Source organism: Schistocerca nitens, chromosome 10 (genome assembly GCF_023898315.1).
Source record: "Schistocerca nitens isolate TAMUIC-IGC-003100 chromosome 10, iqSchNite1.1, whole genome shotgun sequence".
NCBI lineage: Eukaryota > Metazoa > Arthropoda > Insecta > Orthoptera > Acrididae > Schistocerca > Schistocerca nitens.
Window position 1 is genome coordinate 23,475,311 of NC_064623.1, and position 18,852 is coordinate 23,494,162.

The following is an 18,852-nucleotide window of genomic DNA, read 5'->3' on the forward strand; positions in this document are numbered from 1 at the left end:
GGACAAGCAACCGCAACGCGGAAGGTGATGCCGAACCGTAAGTCAGGCTCCCAGTATCGAAATGGGACTGAATCGACGCCTGATACATAGAAGGGTAGACCAATCGGCACCCCTGCACACGTGACTCAAGAAATGAAGAGGGTTAAGATGCCGCCAGCACATTTGTTTAAGCTGTCGAATATGAGGGTGCCAAGCATGCATCAAAAAGCAAGCTCAGAAAACGATGCTTCTGCACCACGGCAAGAGGTTCGCAGTCAAGATGAAGCCGTGGCTCAGGGTGAACAGTGCGACACTGGCAGAACTGTAAGATGCAGGTCTTTGAAGCCAAGAACTGGAAGCCATGCATGATGGCCCAAGACTGCACCCTGCGGATAGCGCTCTGTAGTCGCTGTTCGTCAACTGCAATGCCAGTGGAGCTATAGAACAGGCGAAAATAATCAGCACACAAAGAAGCCGATGTGGACATTCCCACAGCTGCAGCTAGCCCGTTGATAGCAACTAAAAGAGGCAGGCGCTCAAGACAGGGCCCTGCAGGACCCCAACCTCCTGGCCTCTGGAGGAACTATGGGAGGAACCAACTTGTATGCGGGAGGAACGAAGCGACAGAAAAGTTTGAATAAAAAACGGGAGCGGGCTCCTAAGACCCCACTCATGAAGTGTGGTGAGGATGTGACGTCGCCATGTCATCATATGCCTTCTGCATGTCAAGAAAGACGGCAACCAGATGCTGATAGCAGGCAAATGACATGCAGTTCGCAGACTCCAGGCAGAACAGATTATCGGTGGCAGAGCAGCCCTTATGGACAGAGCCAGAAGGCCCTGAGACTCAACTAGCCAACTCAACCTCCAGTTCACCATTCAGTAAAGCAACTTGCACATAATTGAGGTCAGGCTAATAGGGCAGTATCTGTCCACCTCCAGGGGATTCTTGCCAGGCTTCAACACTGGGGTGATAATGCTTTCCCGCATTGAGGGGGGAACTCACCCTCAACCCAGATATGGTCGAAAAGGTTGAGGTGTCGCTGGCAGTCCGAGGAGACATGTTTGAGCATCTGATATTGGGTGCAATCTGGCCTGGGAGCTGTATCAGGGCAAGCATTGTACGGTTCAGTGTTGGGCATTTGAAATGAAAGACCCTGACATTCCAACCCCCTCTTTCAGAGAGTGGAAGGCCAGCAGGTACGTCGCAGAAACGGAACTGAGCAAACTGCTCCTCTAAGTGGTTTGCAATTGTGTTGGAGTCAGTAAAGACTGCTTCATTCAGTGAAAGCACAGGTACACTGACGGAGGTGTGATAGCGGCGCCTAATTCTGGCCTAGACCTGTGATGCACAGAGGCCAATGGTTGAGATATACCTTTACCAGCACTCCTACTTGCATCGGCGAATGAGGCAGTGGGTTCAGGCACAGAGCCGTTTAAAGGTGATGAGGTGTTCCAATGATGGATGCCGCTTATGACATTGGTTTCTGCCTGCAATCTCTAATCGCCTCAGTGATTTCTGGTGACCGCCAAGGCACAGTACTGCGCCGAGGGGAGCTGGAAGAACAGATAATAGCAGGTTCCGTGGCAGAAATGTTGCTGGTGGCGACAATGTGAACCACCACATCAATGGCGCCATGAGAAAGAGCCACAAGAGTGGCAACGAAGGTGAAGGAGTCCCAGTCAGCCTTATTCAAGGCCCATCTGGGGAGGCGTCCATGTGAGTGAGGCTGAGGCAGTGACAAAGACTGGAAATTGGTCACTAAGGCCCAAGTCTTCATGCGCACTCCATTCGACAAATGGTAGAAGGCCAGGGCTGCAAACGAAAAGGTCGATGGCTGAGTACATTCCATGCACCGCACTGAAATGTGTGGAGGCACCATCATTTAAAAGAGAAAGGTCGAGCTGTGTCAACACTTGCTCAACGACAGTGCCTCGGCCTGTTGCCACCAATTTGTCGCAGTAAGGGTTATGGGCGTTAAAGTCGCCCAACAGCGGAAAAGGTGGCAGCAATTGGGTTATCAGCGCAGCCAATACATACTGCAGGAGATCACCATCCCATGGAAGATAGAGCCTCTCATAAGCTGCCGGATTCTTATAATAACCCCTATAGCCACAGAGGGTGGGGGTTGGCGTCACTGGAGAGCAAGTTCCCTGGAGAGCAAGTTCCCTGGAGAGCAAGTTCCCTGGAGAGCAAGTTCCCTGGAGAGCAAGTTCCCTGGAGAGCAAGTTCCCTGGAGAGCAAGTTCCCTGGAGAGCAAGTTCCCTGGAGAGCAAGTTCCCTGGAGAGCAAGTTCCCTGGAGAGCAAGTTCCCTGGAGAGCAAGTTCCCTGGAGAGCAAGTTCCCTGGAGAGCAAGTTCCCTGGAGAGCAAGTTCCCTGGAGAGCAAGTTCCCTGGAGAGCAAGTTCCCTGGAGAGCAAGTTCCCTGGAGAGCAAGTTCCCTGGAGAGCAAGTTCCCTGGAGAGCAAGTTCCCTGGAGAGCAAGTTCCCTGGAGAGCAAGTTCCCTGGAGAGCAAGTTCCCTGGAGAGCAAGTTCCCTGGAGAGCAAGTTCCCTGGAGAGCAAGTTCCCTGGAGAGCAAGTTCCCTGGAGAGCAATGCAGAAGAAAGGGTGAAGGTTGAGAAGTTGTCGGAGCTCAGCAAGGTTGTGAAAAAAACCTCTGCAATTCCACTGGAGGATCAAATTTTCCACAGCTGAAAAAGGCGTTAAGGGACTGAGGACGAAGATTATGCCACTGGATCACCTGCTGCCACCAACTACCTGTGCGATCAGCTTCCCTGGTGTTTAAGGGTCTGGCGAGATCTAGGTCCTCAGAGGATGCCAGAATCTCCACCCTATCCCCAGACAAGGAGCTTTTAGGTAGAGGTTGGATGGGTGCCATCACAAGATCCTTGGTCTATAAGGTCTTCTTCTTCTTGGTCTTTACTCACTGCTCCTTGGGTTTCACAGGCTGGGAGGGCTTCACTGATTCAGTCTCTGGGACAGAGGAGGATCGTGAAGCCCTACGACCAACTGTCTGCCTGTGGACACTTACGCTACTGGTGGGCGTCACCCATCCCACTGGTGGAAACCTGGGAAGGGACCCAAGGGACCCCTTCCGAGCGAGAGGAACCAAAGACGTTGGACGCTTCTTCAGCTTAGAAGAAGGGGTGGACGTCACCGATGGGTCGGGGGGAGAGGTGGCTCCTCCCGAAGTAGGTGGCGCAGGAGCAACAGGAAGAGTAGTTCCCCCATGGTCAAGTGGGCAGGTGTAGTCTTAGGCTCGGGAAGCCGACTGGAATTCAGTGAACTGATGGGGCTATCACTGTTGTAGCGGCAGCATAAGAGGAAGTCATTCGCACAGGATGGAGTCGTTCATATTTCCTCTTAGCCTCACTGTGTGTCAGTCGGTCCAGGGTCTTATATTCTATGATTTTCCGCTCTTTCTGTAAAATCCTGCAGTCTGGCGAGGAAGGTGAATGATGCTCTCTGCAGTTGACACAGATAGGAATTGGGGCACATGGAGTATTTGGATGTGATGGACGTCCACAATCTCGACATGTGACACTGGAAGTACAGTGGGAAGACATATGGCCAGGCAATGTATCACCCTCTAAGGCCAATATGTAGGAACCAGTGGCAACCTGATGATCGCTCAGACCCTGATGGACGTGCCGGATGAAATGAACACCTCGCCACTCTAAACTGGCGCACAGCTCGTCGTCAGAATGCCAAAGAAGGTCCCTGTAGTATAACACCCTGGAACATATTTAAGGCGTTACAGGGCGTGATTGTAACAGAAACATTCCCCCACTTGTCACAAGTGAGTAATGCCTGTGACTGGGCAGAGGATGCTGTTATCAAGACTGACTCAGAGCACATTTTGGACAAGCCGTCCACCTCCCCAAACTTGTCCTCCAGATGCTCGACAAAAAACTGAGGCTTCATGGACATGAAAGACTCCCCATCAACTCTCATATATATATATAAGGGACCGGGGAAAATAAGCCTCAATGCCATCCTTAGCCTGGCATTCCTCCCATTGTGTGGCCATGGGGGGGGGGGGGGGAGACGATTTTGGTTATTTTATAGCATTGAAGTTAGACATTGCTCGCTTAGAGACTGCTTGCGGTGGACCACCATCAGGAGATGACGTGCTACACTTCATGGCGTGTCATCTGCACTGATGCCACCCACTCTGACCTGGGGCCCTCCCCAAGAGCGCTACCCAATCTTAGCAAGGGCCACCTGGCAGGGTGGACATTGCTGTGAGTCCCCATGACCCAGCAGATGGCCATCTACTCCATGGCATACATGGGGAGTTAGCGGCGCAGGCATCAGCAGAGCGATCCCTGTGTTGTCAGGGGGCTACAACCAACAGGGTACATGGCGGCCCCACCACAATGGACTGGCTACAGTGCTGGGTATGAGGTGCTAAGAGGTCCATGGTTATCGTCGGCGCAGAAAGCGACACTTTGTAGTGCATGGTGGAAAACGCACCCAGGAAGGTGTCCTCAGCCAAGAGATTGAGAATGAGCAGGACTGCAATGCGACGACGAGAAAGTGGGCTAAAGATCTCAATGCATGATGGACACAATGCACCATGTAAGGTGCCCTTCCCCAATTGGCTCGCTCTTCGGGAAAATTTTGAAGAGTGGAGGTCAGACCCTACAGGGGACTATCACACAAAGGCCGAAACATGTGCGACTCCTTTTAGTCGCTTCTTACGACAGGCAGGAGTACCTCGGGCCTATTCTAACCCCTGGACCCGCAGGGGGACATTGCCGATGTTAACTGTACAGTGGACAAGAAATAAAGGAAACCAAAGAAAAATTGTGTGTTGGGATTAAAGTTGTATTTTAATTCTGTTAGACAGCAAAGGACTTGGATGAGCAGTTTAACGGAATGGACAGTATCTTGAAATGAGAATAAAAGAAACAACAAAACCAGAACATAGATAATGGAATTTAGTCGAATTGTATCAGGTGATGCTGAGAGAATTAGATTAGGAAACGAGACACAAAGTAGTAGGTATGTTTTGCTATTTGGGCAAAAAAATAATTGATGATGGCCAAAGTAGAGAGGATATAAAATCTAGATTGGCAGTGGCAAGGAAAGCATTTCTGAAGAAGAGAATTTGTTGACAGCAAGTACAGGTTTAAGAGTCAGGAAGTCTTTTCTGAAAACATTTGTCTGGTGTGTAGCCCTGTATGGAAGTGAAACATGGACGATAAATACTTTGGATAAACAGAACAGAAGCTTTCGAAAAGTGGTGCTACAGAAGACTGTTTAAGATTAGATGGACCGATCATGTAACTGATGAGATACTGAACAGATTGTGGAGGCAAATTTGTGACAACTTGATAAGAAAAAAAGGAATCGGTTAATAGGACACATTCTGAGACATCAAGGAACTACCAATTTAGTATTGGAGGGAAGTGTGGAGGGCAAAAACCGTAGAGGGAGACGAAGAGATGAATAATATATGCAGATTCAGAAGACGTAGGTTGCGATAATTACTCTGAGATGAGGCTCGCACAGGATAGAGTAGCATTGAGAGCTGCATCGAACTAGTCTTCGGACTGAAGACACCACCACCACCACCCACCACCACCACCACCACCACCACCACCACCACCACCACCACCACCCAGGCAAAATTATGCCATTGTGCGACACACAGCTCCGGATATATGGCGTTATCGAGATGCTGGAGCTCATCCAAGATCATCCTGCAGACACTTATTTAAAGAGCTAGCGATCTTCACTGTAGCCTCACAATATATATATATATATATATATATATATATATATATATATATATATATATATATATATATTCACTTATGAAATTAGTTATTAACAATCCGAACGAATTCAAAAGTTATAGCAGTGTACCTGGTTACAACACTAGGAGAAAGGATCTTCACTACTCAAGGTTAAATGTAACTTTGGCTCAGAAGGGGGTAAATTACGCTGCCACTTACCTCACTGCATCAAAAGCCTGACAGATAGCCATATAGCATTTAAAAGGAAATTAAAAGAATTGCTTAATGGCAGCTCCTACTCATTAGATGAATTTTTTGGGTCGACCAAGGCGTCCGATTCCACCCGTCGGTTTTGACCCGTGACGTAACGCTGTTGTGTGTGACGTCACGACGGCGCGGACTTTAGTTTGTGAGAGTGGCGTGTTTGTAGGTGTCGTTTTCATGCGATCGGTGGTGCTCTCTAGTGGTGTGTTAGGTGATGTTTTTGGTTTAGTTTGCGTGTGGCGTCGTGTGCGAATTTTGGTAAATTCGCTTTTTTTATGTCTTTGGTAGGTATGGATATGACTGACAGGGTCAGCAATTTTCGGTTGTCGAGTATGATGGGGGACAGTGCGTTGTCTAATAAAATTTCAACTATTCGAATTTTTGGATGAAGTCGTGTTGTGTTCAGTATGTCGTGAAGAAATGAGGCTTACTTAAAGTTCCGGCGTCTCGGACCAGGGACGGCTGTATGTGAAGATGTAAGGATAGCAGGTCAAGGGAAGTGTTCGATCCCAATTTATGGGATCGGGAGCTGCTGTTGAGCTATATAGGTCAAGGGAAGTGCCCGATTCCAGATGATATTGTGTTTAGTGGTATTTGGGGAGTTTTGTGAGGTCAGTTTTTTTCGTCGTTTTGCGTGGATTTGTATGGGGGCGGGTGTCTAAATTTGTTTATATTTAGTTTGTCCCCAAACAAAAAAAAAACCTATTTCCCGCGTTTGTCCCGTTAGTGTCATTAGGCTTTTTGTGGAACGTGTGTGTGTGTGTGTGTGTGTGTGTGTGTGTGTGTGTGTGTGTGTGTGTGTGTGTGTGTGTGTGTGTGTGTGTGTGTGTGTTTTTCGATGTATTTTCGTCCTTAATGTGTACGTAACGACTTTCTATGCGCCATATTGGAATCGTGGTTTATGGTCGTTTCCGCCATATTTGTGACGTCATGAGTCAAAGCAGACGGGCGGGATGGGACGCTTCCGTATTTCCGAATTTTTTATATAATAAGTGGGTAATTTCCCCAATCCCCCACAAAAAAAATTAAAAATATTAAGTGTTATGTAATACTTTGTGTAACGTAATATCTTTTATAGAAACCTTTTATTAACATGACACGTTCCACATCATTACGAAGTGTCGTATTCACGATCTATGGAACAAGTACTATTCTAATCTAAAATAGCCTTTCTTGAAAATGAACGCGAATTATCCAGACAATATTCGGTGTTTGAGAAAAATCAGCGATTTCAAACAAACTTTGCACATAATTTCAATTTTTTTCTATACTTATATGCATAATGGCTAATATTTTATGCATTCTCATTTATAAAGTAATCACAAGTTTGATGCGGTTTCATTCATTCATGGGAGTTCGATTGTTTAAAGAATCGTTTGACTGCTATTAAAGAAAACTGAATATATAGTTGCTTATCCAGACCTTGTACTATAAGAAATCATTACAATGTTCTTAATGAGTGGATATTCGTATCTAGTACTTAGCCGCCCTGGAGAAAATCAAGCAATTTCATTCCATTATTCACGCTCCTTCTGATCAGGTATCTTCTTATCACTGGTATCGATGACTAAAAATAATTTTGCCGCGTAGTTTCGAGTAATCTTAGCTAGAAAATCATGTGCTTCCCAAATTTGTATAAAGAACAACGTCCCCACACAATGTAAAAAAAGTATTTCAACTAACAAATCATTACATTAAGTGACGAAGTTAATTTTGCAAAACGTGGGTCGAAATTTCGTTTGACCTTGGATTTCACTCAAAGATCATTTTGAGTGGCATTTCGTCATAACAGTTCGCATGCTGTTAGGCCGAGATTGAGCTAGTGGCCTCAAAGTATATACGAAATCAACTGCAGTTTAACAGCAATGCGCCAGCCGTGCGCAGACTCCATGAATGAGTACCCGGTCGAAACATTTCTGACGAACTTGCAAGAAACTGAACGGAATACAAATTTTATTTACTGAAACGGAAAGACGTCGCTTCATAAATGTGTATCTTCGGGTACTCACAGGAAGAACTCAAAACTGCCCAAAAATTGGGAATGTGTACGAAGCACCTAACAATCTTGAACGAAGTCTTATGAGTTTAAACAAGCGTAGACGTTTCAGAATACGCATTAAATAGCAGCGCTCAACTTTCAAGTGAGGGAAAACACGTCACTGTACCTGCTGATGCTAATTTCGCGTGGGGCATTGTAAATCTGTATAGTAACAGCCATTATAGCACAGGATGTTATAAAGCAAAATCTAAATTAACAGCTCAGCTCAGTCTTTGAGAAACATGAAATTTTGGTAATTGCTTGAATTTACGTCTCAGTTTTAAATGCCATGGTAAATTTTATAAAGAGCTGTTCTAGGGATGTAAAACTGTACTTCACGGTTTTTCAATAAAATTATCATAGAGGTCGGAAAAAATATTCTTCGCTAGTTACTCGTATAGCATAGGTAGAACAATACCATAAAAGATATGGATGAATCCACCACACTACTTTAAGAGGAGCAAGGCATCGAGCACCTCGCATCTAAATTCAATGAACACACTAAAACAAACCTCACAGTTAAACTCTAACGATATGAAGCTGTCAAACATTCCAAAAATAATAAATGCGAGCGTAATAATTTAACTCTTCTCCAACTGCTCTTGAATTAATTGTGATAATACGTGTAGGGTGGTCCGATGTCTAGGTTGGTTACAAGGATAATTTGAGATCCGTCAAAGCTAACGAGTGTGAAAGCCGAAAAAAAAGAGTAAACTGCAATTTTTACTATGTCTTCTGCACTACCTTTTCTGCCATTATGAAGTACAATGCTAAAAGTTATTACACTACCATTATGTCGTGTCTGTCAGCACAGTCCAAAGCAGGTGAACAAGAATAACATGAATTTTAGATGTAACTGGCGAAGTTATATCTTTAAGACCTGTGTTAGTCTTGTTTTCTTGCTTTGGCTGCCTTAACATATGACAATGTTCTAACAACTTTTAGCCTTGTACTTGATAATGGCATAAAAGGTAGTACAGAAAATATAGTAATGCACAGTCAAATGGTGATTTACTCTTTAAAAGAATATTGCGCGACTTTTGCTCAACACCATTTAAAACCCAATTTCTTTACGTTTGCAGCATATTTAAACGCACTTTTCATCATGAAAAACTAACGTATATTCAGTAAACATACCTCATATTTGCCAAGTCCCCGACGAGTCTTAATGAATACTGTGTACATATACAGTAAATAAATTGCGAGGAACGCAAGAGAGTACACGCAGTAATTTTTGCAATATAACGGATGACGTGTTCAAAATACACAGATAATCTACGTGTTCAGATAGCATAAGCGAGAGTTCCTTGCATCTCGTACGGCATGAAAGTACTCAACCTACCAGTATGACAGACTTTTAAAGCTGCCTTTCACCGAACTCAAAACAGCGTGAACAAATTAATCCTAAATCTAGTGCCAAGGGCAAATGGCTTTAAAAATCAGCTGCTAAACCGAAATGCATAAAAAGGAGAATACAATGACTTTCAGAAAAAAACCACACACACTAAGATCTCTAAGCATAATGCTTGCGTGTAGAGGAATATATAACGTAAGATAGCAAGAGGCTTAGCTAATGCATTCAACAAGGCATTTCGTACACAACAGTGCATTAAAAGTAGACGATGTAAAAGGGACGACTACTAAGGAAATTCAGTAGCTCACAACTACCACTATATAAAATTAAATATGCTGAGCATACGGTAAGTCGCACAAAGCACAGACAGCGTGCAGTTTACATCCTCCATGCAAGGAAATGGTAAGCACAAATAATGAAACTACGTTCTGTACACACACAAACCGCTCAGTGCGTCAGGCACGAAATACAGGAACAGGGCGTGACGTGCTACTAATGCGTAACTCGCCATACAGCCGTTTCCCTACTGTAATGCAAGAACTTTAAATTTTCGCGCGTCATGAATCAACCGGACAGACTGAGCAATGAACAAAACTGTTTGCATACACACAACTTGTTATACAGACTACTTATAGTCACATACCTCTACGCTCCTGCGATGTTTACTCGCAAATAGTGCCCGCAGCGTTTTCTCGAGCCGTGGAAAACAACGCCTCTCGACTACGCCCTCTGCTGGAATACTGGCGAAAAAAAGCACACCAAGGACTATATTACACTGTACATTTTGTCAAATATAGTCTACAGAAGACTTTTATAAAAACATTGACTGTGTATTGGTATACATTTATAGCTTTTAAAAAGCGTGGTACTAGATTTTGCACCAGTTTTGTCGAAGACATTTGACGGTGTACTACGGGCCTACTATGTAAGAATGAAGGACACCTGACCGAGATGTGAACTGCGAGGTTCTCTTCCATTCTAGTTTCGGTTTTGTACACTGACCACAATTTTATTTTATCTTTTTTATTGCTTTTGATTCTTGTATTTTGTTCTTGGAGTCCAAATTTTTTATTGAAGCTGTCTAGCGTTTTATCGTGTGTTTTAAAGATAAGATTATACTCTGCCCTGGATGCGAATATTTTCTCTGGTGGTCGCGATGAATTGAAAAGGGGAGAGAGGAAATCCCACTTCAAAGATAGTTCACGCGTCATTTTATTTAGTTTTTGTGTAGAGCTCTAACCTGTTTTATTCGTATATGGACCACTTAATTTATGCTTTAGGTTTTTCTATCTGGGTATTGGTTTTTAAACTTTTTATGTTACCGTAATATCTGCATAACTATAAGTTACTTCTATTTGAATTCCATCGAGTTTCCGTGTTCTCTTTTTAATTAATTTCAGTCTAGCTTTAAAATATTGGTTTACATCTGTCATTGTTTGACATGGTGCGTATTTATGAAAGCTTGACACGATATCAAGTGGAGGTACACTGAAGAGCCAAAGAAACTGGCACAGCTGCGTAATATCGTGTAGAGCCCCCGAGAGCACGCGCAACTGCCGCAACACAACGTGGCATCGACTCGACTGAAGTGTGAGGTAGTGCTGGAGGGAATGGACACCATGAAGTTTGCAGGGCTGTCCATTAACCCGTAAGAGTAAAAAGGGGTGGCGGTCTCTTCTGATCAGCACATTACAAGGCATCCCAGATATGCTCCGTAATGTTCGTGTCTAAGGTGTTTGGTGGCCTGCCCAAGTGTTTAAACTCAGAATAGTGTTCCTGGAGCCACTCTGTAGCAATTCTGGACGTGTGGATTGTCTCGCTGTCCTGCTGCAATTGCCCAAGTCTGTCGGGACGCACAATAGTCATCAATGGATGCAGGTTGTCAGGCTGGAAGTTTACGTATGTGTCACCTTTTAGAGTCGCATCGGAGGTCCCATGTCACTCCGACTGCACACGGTCCACATCATTACAGAGCCTCCAACAGCTTGAATAATACCCTGTTGGCATGCAGGGTACGTGGATCCATGAGGTTGTCTCCACGCTTACACGTCCATCCACTCGATGAAATTTGAAGCAAACTCTTCAGACCAGGCAACATGTTCCCAGTCATCAACAGTTCAATGTCGGTGTTGACGGGCCCAGGCGAGGTGTAAAGCTTTGTGTCGTCCAGTCATCGAGGGTACACGAGTAGATCTTCGGCTGCCAAAGGCCCATATCGATGATGTTTCGTTCAATGATTGGTACACTGACACTTGTTGATGGCCGAGTATTGAAATCTGCAGCATGCCCTATACTTGCAATGTTAAAATAAAGCTTATAAATTACATCTTTCAAAAAAAATGGTTCAAATGGCTCTGAGCACTATGGGACTCATCTGCTGAGGTCATTAGTCAAAAAATGGTTCAAATGGCTCTGAGCACTATGGGACTCAACTGCTGTGGTCATAAGTCCCCTAGAACTTAGAACTACTTAAACCTAACTAACCTAAGGACAGCACACAACATCCAGCCATCACGAGGCAGAGAAAATCCCTGACCCCGCCGGGAATCGAACCCGGGAACCCGGGAGTGGGAAGCGAGAACGCTACCGCACGACCACGAGATGCGGGCGGTCATTAGTCCCCTAGAACTTAGAACTAGTTAAACCTAACTAACCTAAGGACATCACACACATCCATGCCCGAGGCAGGATTCGAACCTGCGACCGTAGCGGTCTCGCGGTTCCAGACTGCAGCGCCAGAACCGCGCGGCCACTTCGGCCGGCTTACATCTTTCCTCACAAAGTGTTTGAGGTAGGAAGTTGAACTTTTTACAGATTATTTATTGGAATATGGGCTACAACTTAACACAGGGATTTTACAAAATTTTAGTTCAGTTATTAAAGATGATTTTTTTTTCAATTGTAATGAAATTCACAACATTTTTTTTGCAATTTTTTATTTATATATTCAAAAATATACAGTTTTTTGGAAAACGGCTGTGTTAAATTATGCAGAAGGTACTGTGTAACATTTACTGAAAGTTTGAAACAAATATGTTTGGAAGATCCTTAGAAAACATGTAATTAGTATGAGAAAATAAAAGTTTTGGGAATCGAGCGACAAAGATTGGATTAACTTTTTAGTGCATTCCAGGTCCATAGGATGGATTATCTTCATCCTCTGCCAACTCCTCCTCCAGCTTCCTCTTGTTCCTCCTCCTGTTTACTCTTGCTTGTATTTCTAGACTCTTTACATCCCTGTCTGCAGCCCGAAGGCGTTCCTTGTCTAAAGCAAGCATCGCTCGTACCATGTTAGAACCTATCTTCATTCCCATATTTCTAAATACCTTGCACCTTACAATGTTGCCATCATTGAAAGTCGCAACAGCATCATACACACCAAAGTGAAGTGTTTCTATTCCAACAAATACAGTCTTGGGGATTCTCGACCATATAACACAATTTACACTTTCATTGGGGTTTTGAGTTTTTCCGTGAATACACTTTTTCAACAGTTCAGGTGCTGCTAAGTCTCTGAAAATAGGTTTTATCACCTCCATTATTGCATGAGGCAGGCTATGCTTATGAGTGTACACTTCACCAGTTAGCAATCCTTTGTTATATTTACACCAACTGTCTTCTTCTTATGGACACAAGCTATGTTGGGGATTTTCATCGGTTGAAGAAGTATGTTTACAGTAATAACACATACCTTTGGCTTTCCAACATTTCTCCTTTTCTAAAAAGCCTTCAGAGGATTTCTAATAACTTTACTTTTACTCATTATTATACTTCAACAAAACAGAGACTCAAGAAACAGAATCAATTACGAATATTTTCGAGATAACGACAGAGTAAATAAACGTGAAACAATCGACAATCACACCAGCAATATATATTGAACCATCACAGGTTAGCCACAACACATACTTTATCTCACATCACTAAAATGTACCTGATGAACACGGACGTTAATAATGACACCATTTGACAGCGCCACAGTGGGTCACGCCCGTGTAGAACACATTTCAAAAAAAATTTAAAAATAGTTGTAGTCTTCGGAATTGAATAAATTATATATCTATTAAAAGGTAATAGTCTGCAGATTCAGGAAACGCAAAAAAGTAAAAATTGAACTTTTCATGATTTTGAGCCTTTCCGGAGCCCCTTAAGGGATGCATTTTTCTGTCACGTTGAACGATTCTCTTCAGTCGTCGTTGGTCCCGTTCTTGCAGGATCTTTTTCCGGCCGCAGCGATGTCAGCGGAGATTTGGTGTTTTGCAGGATTCCTGATACTCTTGGCACACTCGTGAAAAGGACGTGGGGGGAAATCCGCATTTCACCGCTACCTCCGAGATGCTGTGGCGCATCGCTCGTGCGCCGACTGTAACACTACGTTCAAACTCACTCACATCTTGATATCCTGCCACTGTTGCGGCAGTAACCGACCTAACTACTGCGCCAGATTTTTGTTGTCTTATATGGGCGTTGCCGACCGTCGTGCCGTATCCCTCTGTGTTTGAATACGCATGCCTACACCAGTTTGTTTGGCGCTGCAGTCCATCACTTTTGGTGGTTCTCTATTGCCTGTTACACATATGCACACTAAAATCACAGGTGTTTTTTTTTTTTATCAACTTGTTAATTCAAAAACGGACATCGCTGAAGAATGGTACAACTGGAAGAAACAGTGGAAACTACACTCCTGGAAATTTAAATAAGAACACCGTGAATTCATTGTCCCAAGAAGGGGAAACTTTATTGACACATTCCTGGGGTCAGATACATCACATGATCACACTGACAGAACCACAGGCACATAGACACAGGCAACAGAGCATGCACAATGTCGGCACTAGTACAGTGTATATCCACCTTTCGCAGCAATGCAGGCTGCTATTCTCCCATGGAGACGATCGTAGAGATGCTGGATGTAGTCCTGTGGAACGGCTTGCCATGCCATTTCCACCTGGCGCCTCAGTTGGACCAGCGTTCGTGCTGGACGTGCAGACCGCGTGAGACGACGCTTCATCCAGTCCCAAACATGCTCAATGGGGGACAGATCCGGAGATCTTGCTGGCCAGGGTAGTTGACTTACACCTTCTAGAGCACGTTGGGTGGCACGGGATACATGCGGACGTGCATTGTCCTGTTGGAACAGCAAGTTCCCTTGCCGGTCTAGGAATGGTAGAACGATGGGTTCGATGACGGTTTGGATGTACCGTGCACTATTCAGTGTCCCCTCGACGATCACCAGTGGTGTACGGCCAGTGTAGGAGATCGCTCCCCACACCATGACGCCGGGTGTTGGCCCTGTGTGCCTCGGTCGTATGCAGTCCTGATTGTGGCGCTCACCTGCACGGCGCCAAACACGCATACGACCATCATTGGCACCAAGGCAGAAGCGACTCTCATCGCTGAAGACGACACGTCTCCATTCGTCCCTCCATTCACGCCTGTCGCGACACCACTGGAGGCGGGCTGCACGATGTTGGGGCGTGAGCGGAAGACGGCCTAACGGTGTGCGGGACCGTAGCCCAGCTTCATGGAGACGGTTGCGAATGGTCCTCGCCGATACCCCAGGAGCAACAGTGTCCCTAATTTGCTGGGAAGTGGCGGTGCGGTCCCCTACGGCACTGCGTAGGATCCTACGGTCTTGGCGTGCATCCGTGCGTCGCTGCGGTCCGGTCCCAGGTCGACGGGCACGTGCACCTTCCGCCGACCACTGGCGACAACATCGATGTACTGTGGAGACCTCACGCCCCACGTGTTGAGCAATTCGGCGGTACGTCCACCCGGCCTCCCGCATGCCCACTATACGCCCTCGCTCAAAGTCCGTCAACTGCACATACGGTTCACGTCCACGCTGTCGCGGCATGCTACCAGTGTTAAAGACTGCGATGGAGCTCCGTATGCCACGGCAAACTGGCTGACACTGACGGCGGCGGTGCACAAATGCTGCGCAGCTAGCGCCATTCGACGGCCAACACCGCGGTTCCTGGTGTGTCCGCTGTGCCGTGCGTGTGATCATTGCTTGTACAGCCCTCTCGCAGTGTCCGGAGCAAGTATGGTGGGTCTGACACACCGGTGTCAATGTGTTCTTTTTTCCATTTCCAGGAGTGTAGTATAAAGTGTTTTCTCTTTACGATAAAGGATGGCAGCCAAAAACAGTTGCAGGATAAAGATTTATTAAAATTTCTTGACCAAGGTTTCGGTACATATAAATATACCTTCATCAGAAGTAAAAAATCCTGAACAGGAAGACACTTTCATTAGCAAAACCTTAGCATCGGAAATGAGAAACAAAAGCTTAAGTAACAGTGAAATTACCAAAGTAGTACAGGCACAAAATCTTTAGTTACTTACTGAAATTACATCATGTAATGGAGATTAATAAAACAATTGTGCCAAAGGCGTCGTCAATAATTGAGACATCTTCTCCATTTGTACAACATGACTATGGGCACAGGGTCAAAGCGAACAGTTTAGCACCATTACTTCGCCTATGAACTATCGAGACAAGAGTGTGAAAGCACTAGGGCAGACGGTTTCGCCGAGAGAGGGCACTTGTGGGATGTGCCAGACACTCGCTCATATTAAAATCCATGAATACATACATGTTGTTGTTGTTGTTGTGGTCTTCAGTCCTGAGACTGGTTTGATGCAGCTCTCCATGCTACTCTATCCTGTGCAAGCTTCTTCATCTCCCAGTACCTACTGCAACCTACATCCTTCTGAATCTGCTTAGTGTATTCATCTCTCGGTCTCCCTTTACGATTTTTACCCAGCACGCTGCCCTCCAATGCTAAATTTGTGATCCCTTGATGCCTCAAAATATGTCCTACCAACCGATCCCTTCCTCTAGTCAAGTTGTGCCACAAACTTCTCTTCTCCCCAATCCTATTCAATACCTCCTCATTAGTTACGTGATCTACCCACCTTATCTTCAGCATTCTTCTGTAGCACCACATTTCGAAAGCTTCTATTCTCTTCTTATCCAAACTAGTTATCGTCCATGTCTCACTTCCATACATGGCTACACTCCATACAAATACTTTCAGAAACGACTTCCTGACACCTAAATCTATACTCGATGTTAACAAATTTCTCTTCTTCAGAAACGCTTTCCTTGCCATTGCCAGTCTACATTTTATATCCTCTCTACTTCGACCATCATCGGTTATTTTAGTCCTTAAATAGCAAAACTCCTTTACTACCTTAAGTGTCTCATTTCCTAATCTAATTCCCTCAGCATCACCCGACTTAATTCGACTACATTCCATTATCCTCGTTTTGCTTTTGTTGATGTTCATCTTATATCCTCCTTTCAAGACACTGTCCATTCCGTTCAACTGCTCTTCCAAGTCCTTTGCTGTCTCTGACAGAATTACAATGTCATCGGCGAACCTCAAAGTTTTTACTTCTTCTCCATGAATTTTAATACGTACTCCGAATTTTTCTTTTGTTTCCTTTAGTGCTTGCTCAATATACAGATTGAATAACATCGGGGAGAGGCTACAACCCTGTCTCACTCCTTTCCCAACCACTGCTTCCCTTTCATGCCCCTCGACTCTTATAACTGCCATCTGGTTTCTGTACAAATTGTAAATAGCCTTTCGCTCCCTGTATTTTACCCCTGCCACCTTCAGAATTTGAAAGAGAGTATTCCAGTCAACATTGTCAAAAGCTTTCTCTAAGTCTACAAATGCTAGAAACGTAGGTTTGCCTTTTCTTAATCTTTCTTCCAAGATAAGTCGTAAGGTCAGTATTGCCTCACGTGTTCCAACATTTCTACGGAATCCAAACTGATCTTCCCCAAGGTCGGCTTCTACCAGTTTTTCCATTCGTCTGTAAAGAATTCGCGTTAGTATTTTGCAGCTGTGACTTATTAAACTGATAGTACGGTAATTTTCACATCTGTCAACACCTGCTTTCTTTGGGATTGGAATTATTATATTCTTCTTCAAGTCTGAGGGTATTTTGCCTGTCTCATACATCGTGCTCACCAGATGGTAGAGTTTTGTCATGACTGGCTCTCCCGAGGCCATCAGTAGTTCTAATGGAATGTTGTCTACTCCCGGGGCCTTGTTTCGACTCAGGTCTTTCAGTGCTCTGTCAAACTCTTCACGCAGTATCTGATCTCCCATTTCGTCTTCATCTACATCCTCTTCCATTTCCATAATATTGTCCTCAAGTACATCACCCTTGTATAAACCCTCTATATACTCCTTCCACCTTTCTGCCTTCCCTTCTTTGCTTAGAACTGGGTTGCCATCTGAGCTCTTGATATTCATACAAGTGGTTCTCTTTTCTCCAAAGCTCTCTTTAATTTTCCTGTAGGCAGTATCTATCTTACCCCTAGTGAGATAAGCCTCTACATCCTTACATTTGTCCTCTAGCCATCCCTGCTTAGCCATTTTGCACTTCCTCTCGATCTCATTTTTGAGACGTTTGTATTCCTTTTTGCCTGCTTCATTTACTGCATTTTTATATTTTCTCCTTTCATCAATTAAATTCAATATTTCTTCTGTTACCCAAGGATTTCTATACATACATTCTATACATACATACATAAGCGCATCAATAATTATTAAAAGTTGTGTTAATTCAAACTTTCTGTCATAATAAATAAAACGTATCAGGCCATTTAAAAACATTTATGTAAAATAGAAAATATAGAACCAATTTACCTGTGTCCTAGTGTCAAACACATAAAGCTTGCGCTATGGAACGTCTAACGACAGAGGGCACTAGTGTAATGCGCGAGAATCTCGCGTAACGTAGGCGGTGAAATACATACTAGCGAAAACAACCAAAATGTTATAATAAAACGAAACCATCTATCGTTGTGAATAAAAACATACTAGTCAATTAACCACACATACACATCGAAAATCACAACCAACAAACATCAAAAATCTCTTTCATGTGTGAAATGTACATCTATGTACGACGTGCAACTGATTGTAAAGCTAATTGTAAAATAAATATGTATACCTATGCTGCCAGGAAACTGTAGGAATAATATGTAATGTCCTATGTTGTAAAGTGAAATGGAAGTTTATTTCAGATACCAGAATGTAACAATGATATAAACGCGAAATGTAAATGTGTTCTCTTACAGGAAAAGATTGATTTATGTGTATTATTGCTGTGGAGAACTGTAGAACATTTATGCACGTTTTTCGAGTATTACTGACAAAGAAATGTGAATGGTTACTGTTAATAAAACATGAGAAAAGCTTGTATAAAATTTTCTATTCGCTGGGGACAGCGCATATAGATTTTCCCTAAGGGGGGAAGGGGGGTTGGGAGGTGTTGTGTTACATATCTAAAAATGTAACACCTGAAAGGCAACAGAACAGAAGTCAGAACGAATAAGTTTCCTAAAAAGTACCCAGAGTACAAAGGAGACGTCTCAGGAAAAACGTTGGTTTGGACGTTGCCCGGAAATGTTATGTAGACCGGCGAGGTATCGCGTGAGCTCATCG

General features: G+C 44.2%; 1 protein-coding gene across 1 annotated transcript in view; it reads left to right on the top strand.

Annotated features, from left to right (window-relative positions):
* Window positions 1-18,496, top strand: part of LOC126209816 (mucin-3A-like) — a 43,550-nt gene extending 25,054 nt beyond the window's left edge. Inside the window, exons 3-4 of the mRNA XM_049938949.1 lie at window positions 2,124-2,556; window positions 18,486-18,496. Coding sequence (XP_049794906.1) covers window positions 2,124-2,556; window positions 18,486-18,496 — 444 coding nt within the window. The remainder of the gene's footprint in view (window positions 1-2,123; window positions 2,557-18,485) is intronic.
* The last annotated feature ends 356 nt before the right edge of the window (window positions 18,497-18,852 follow it).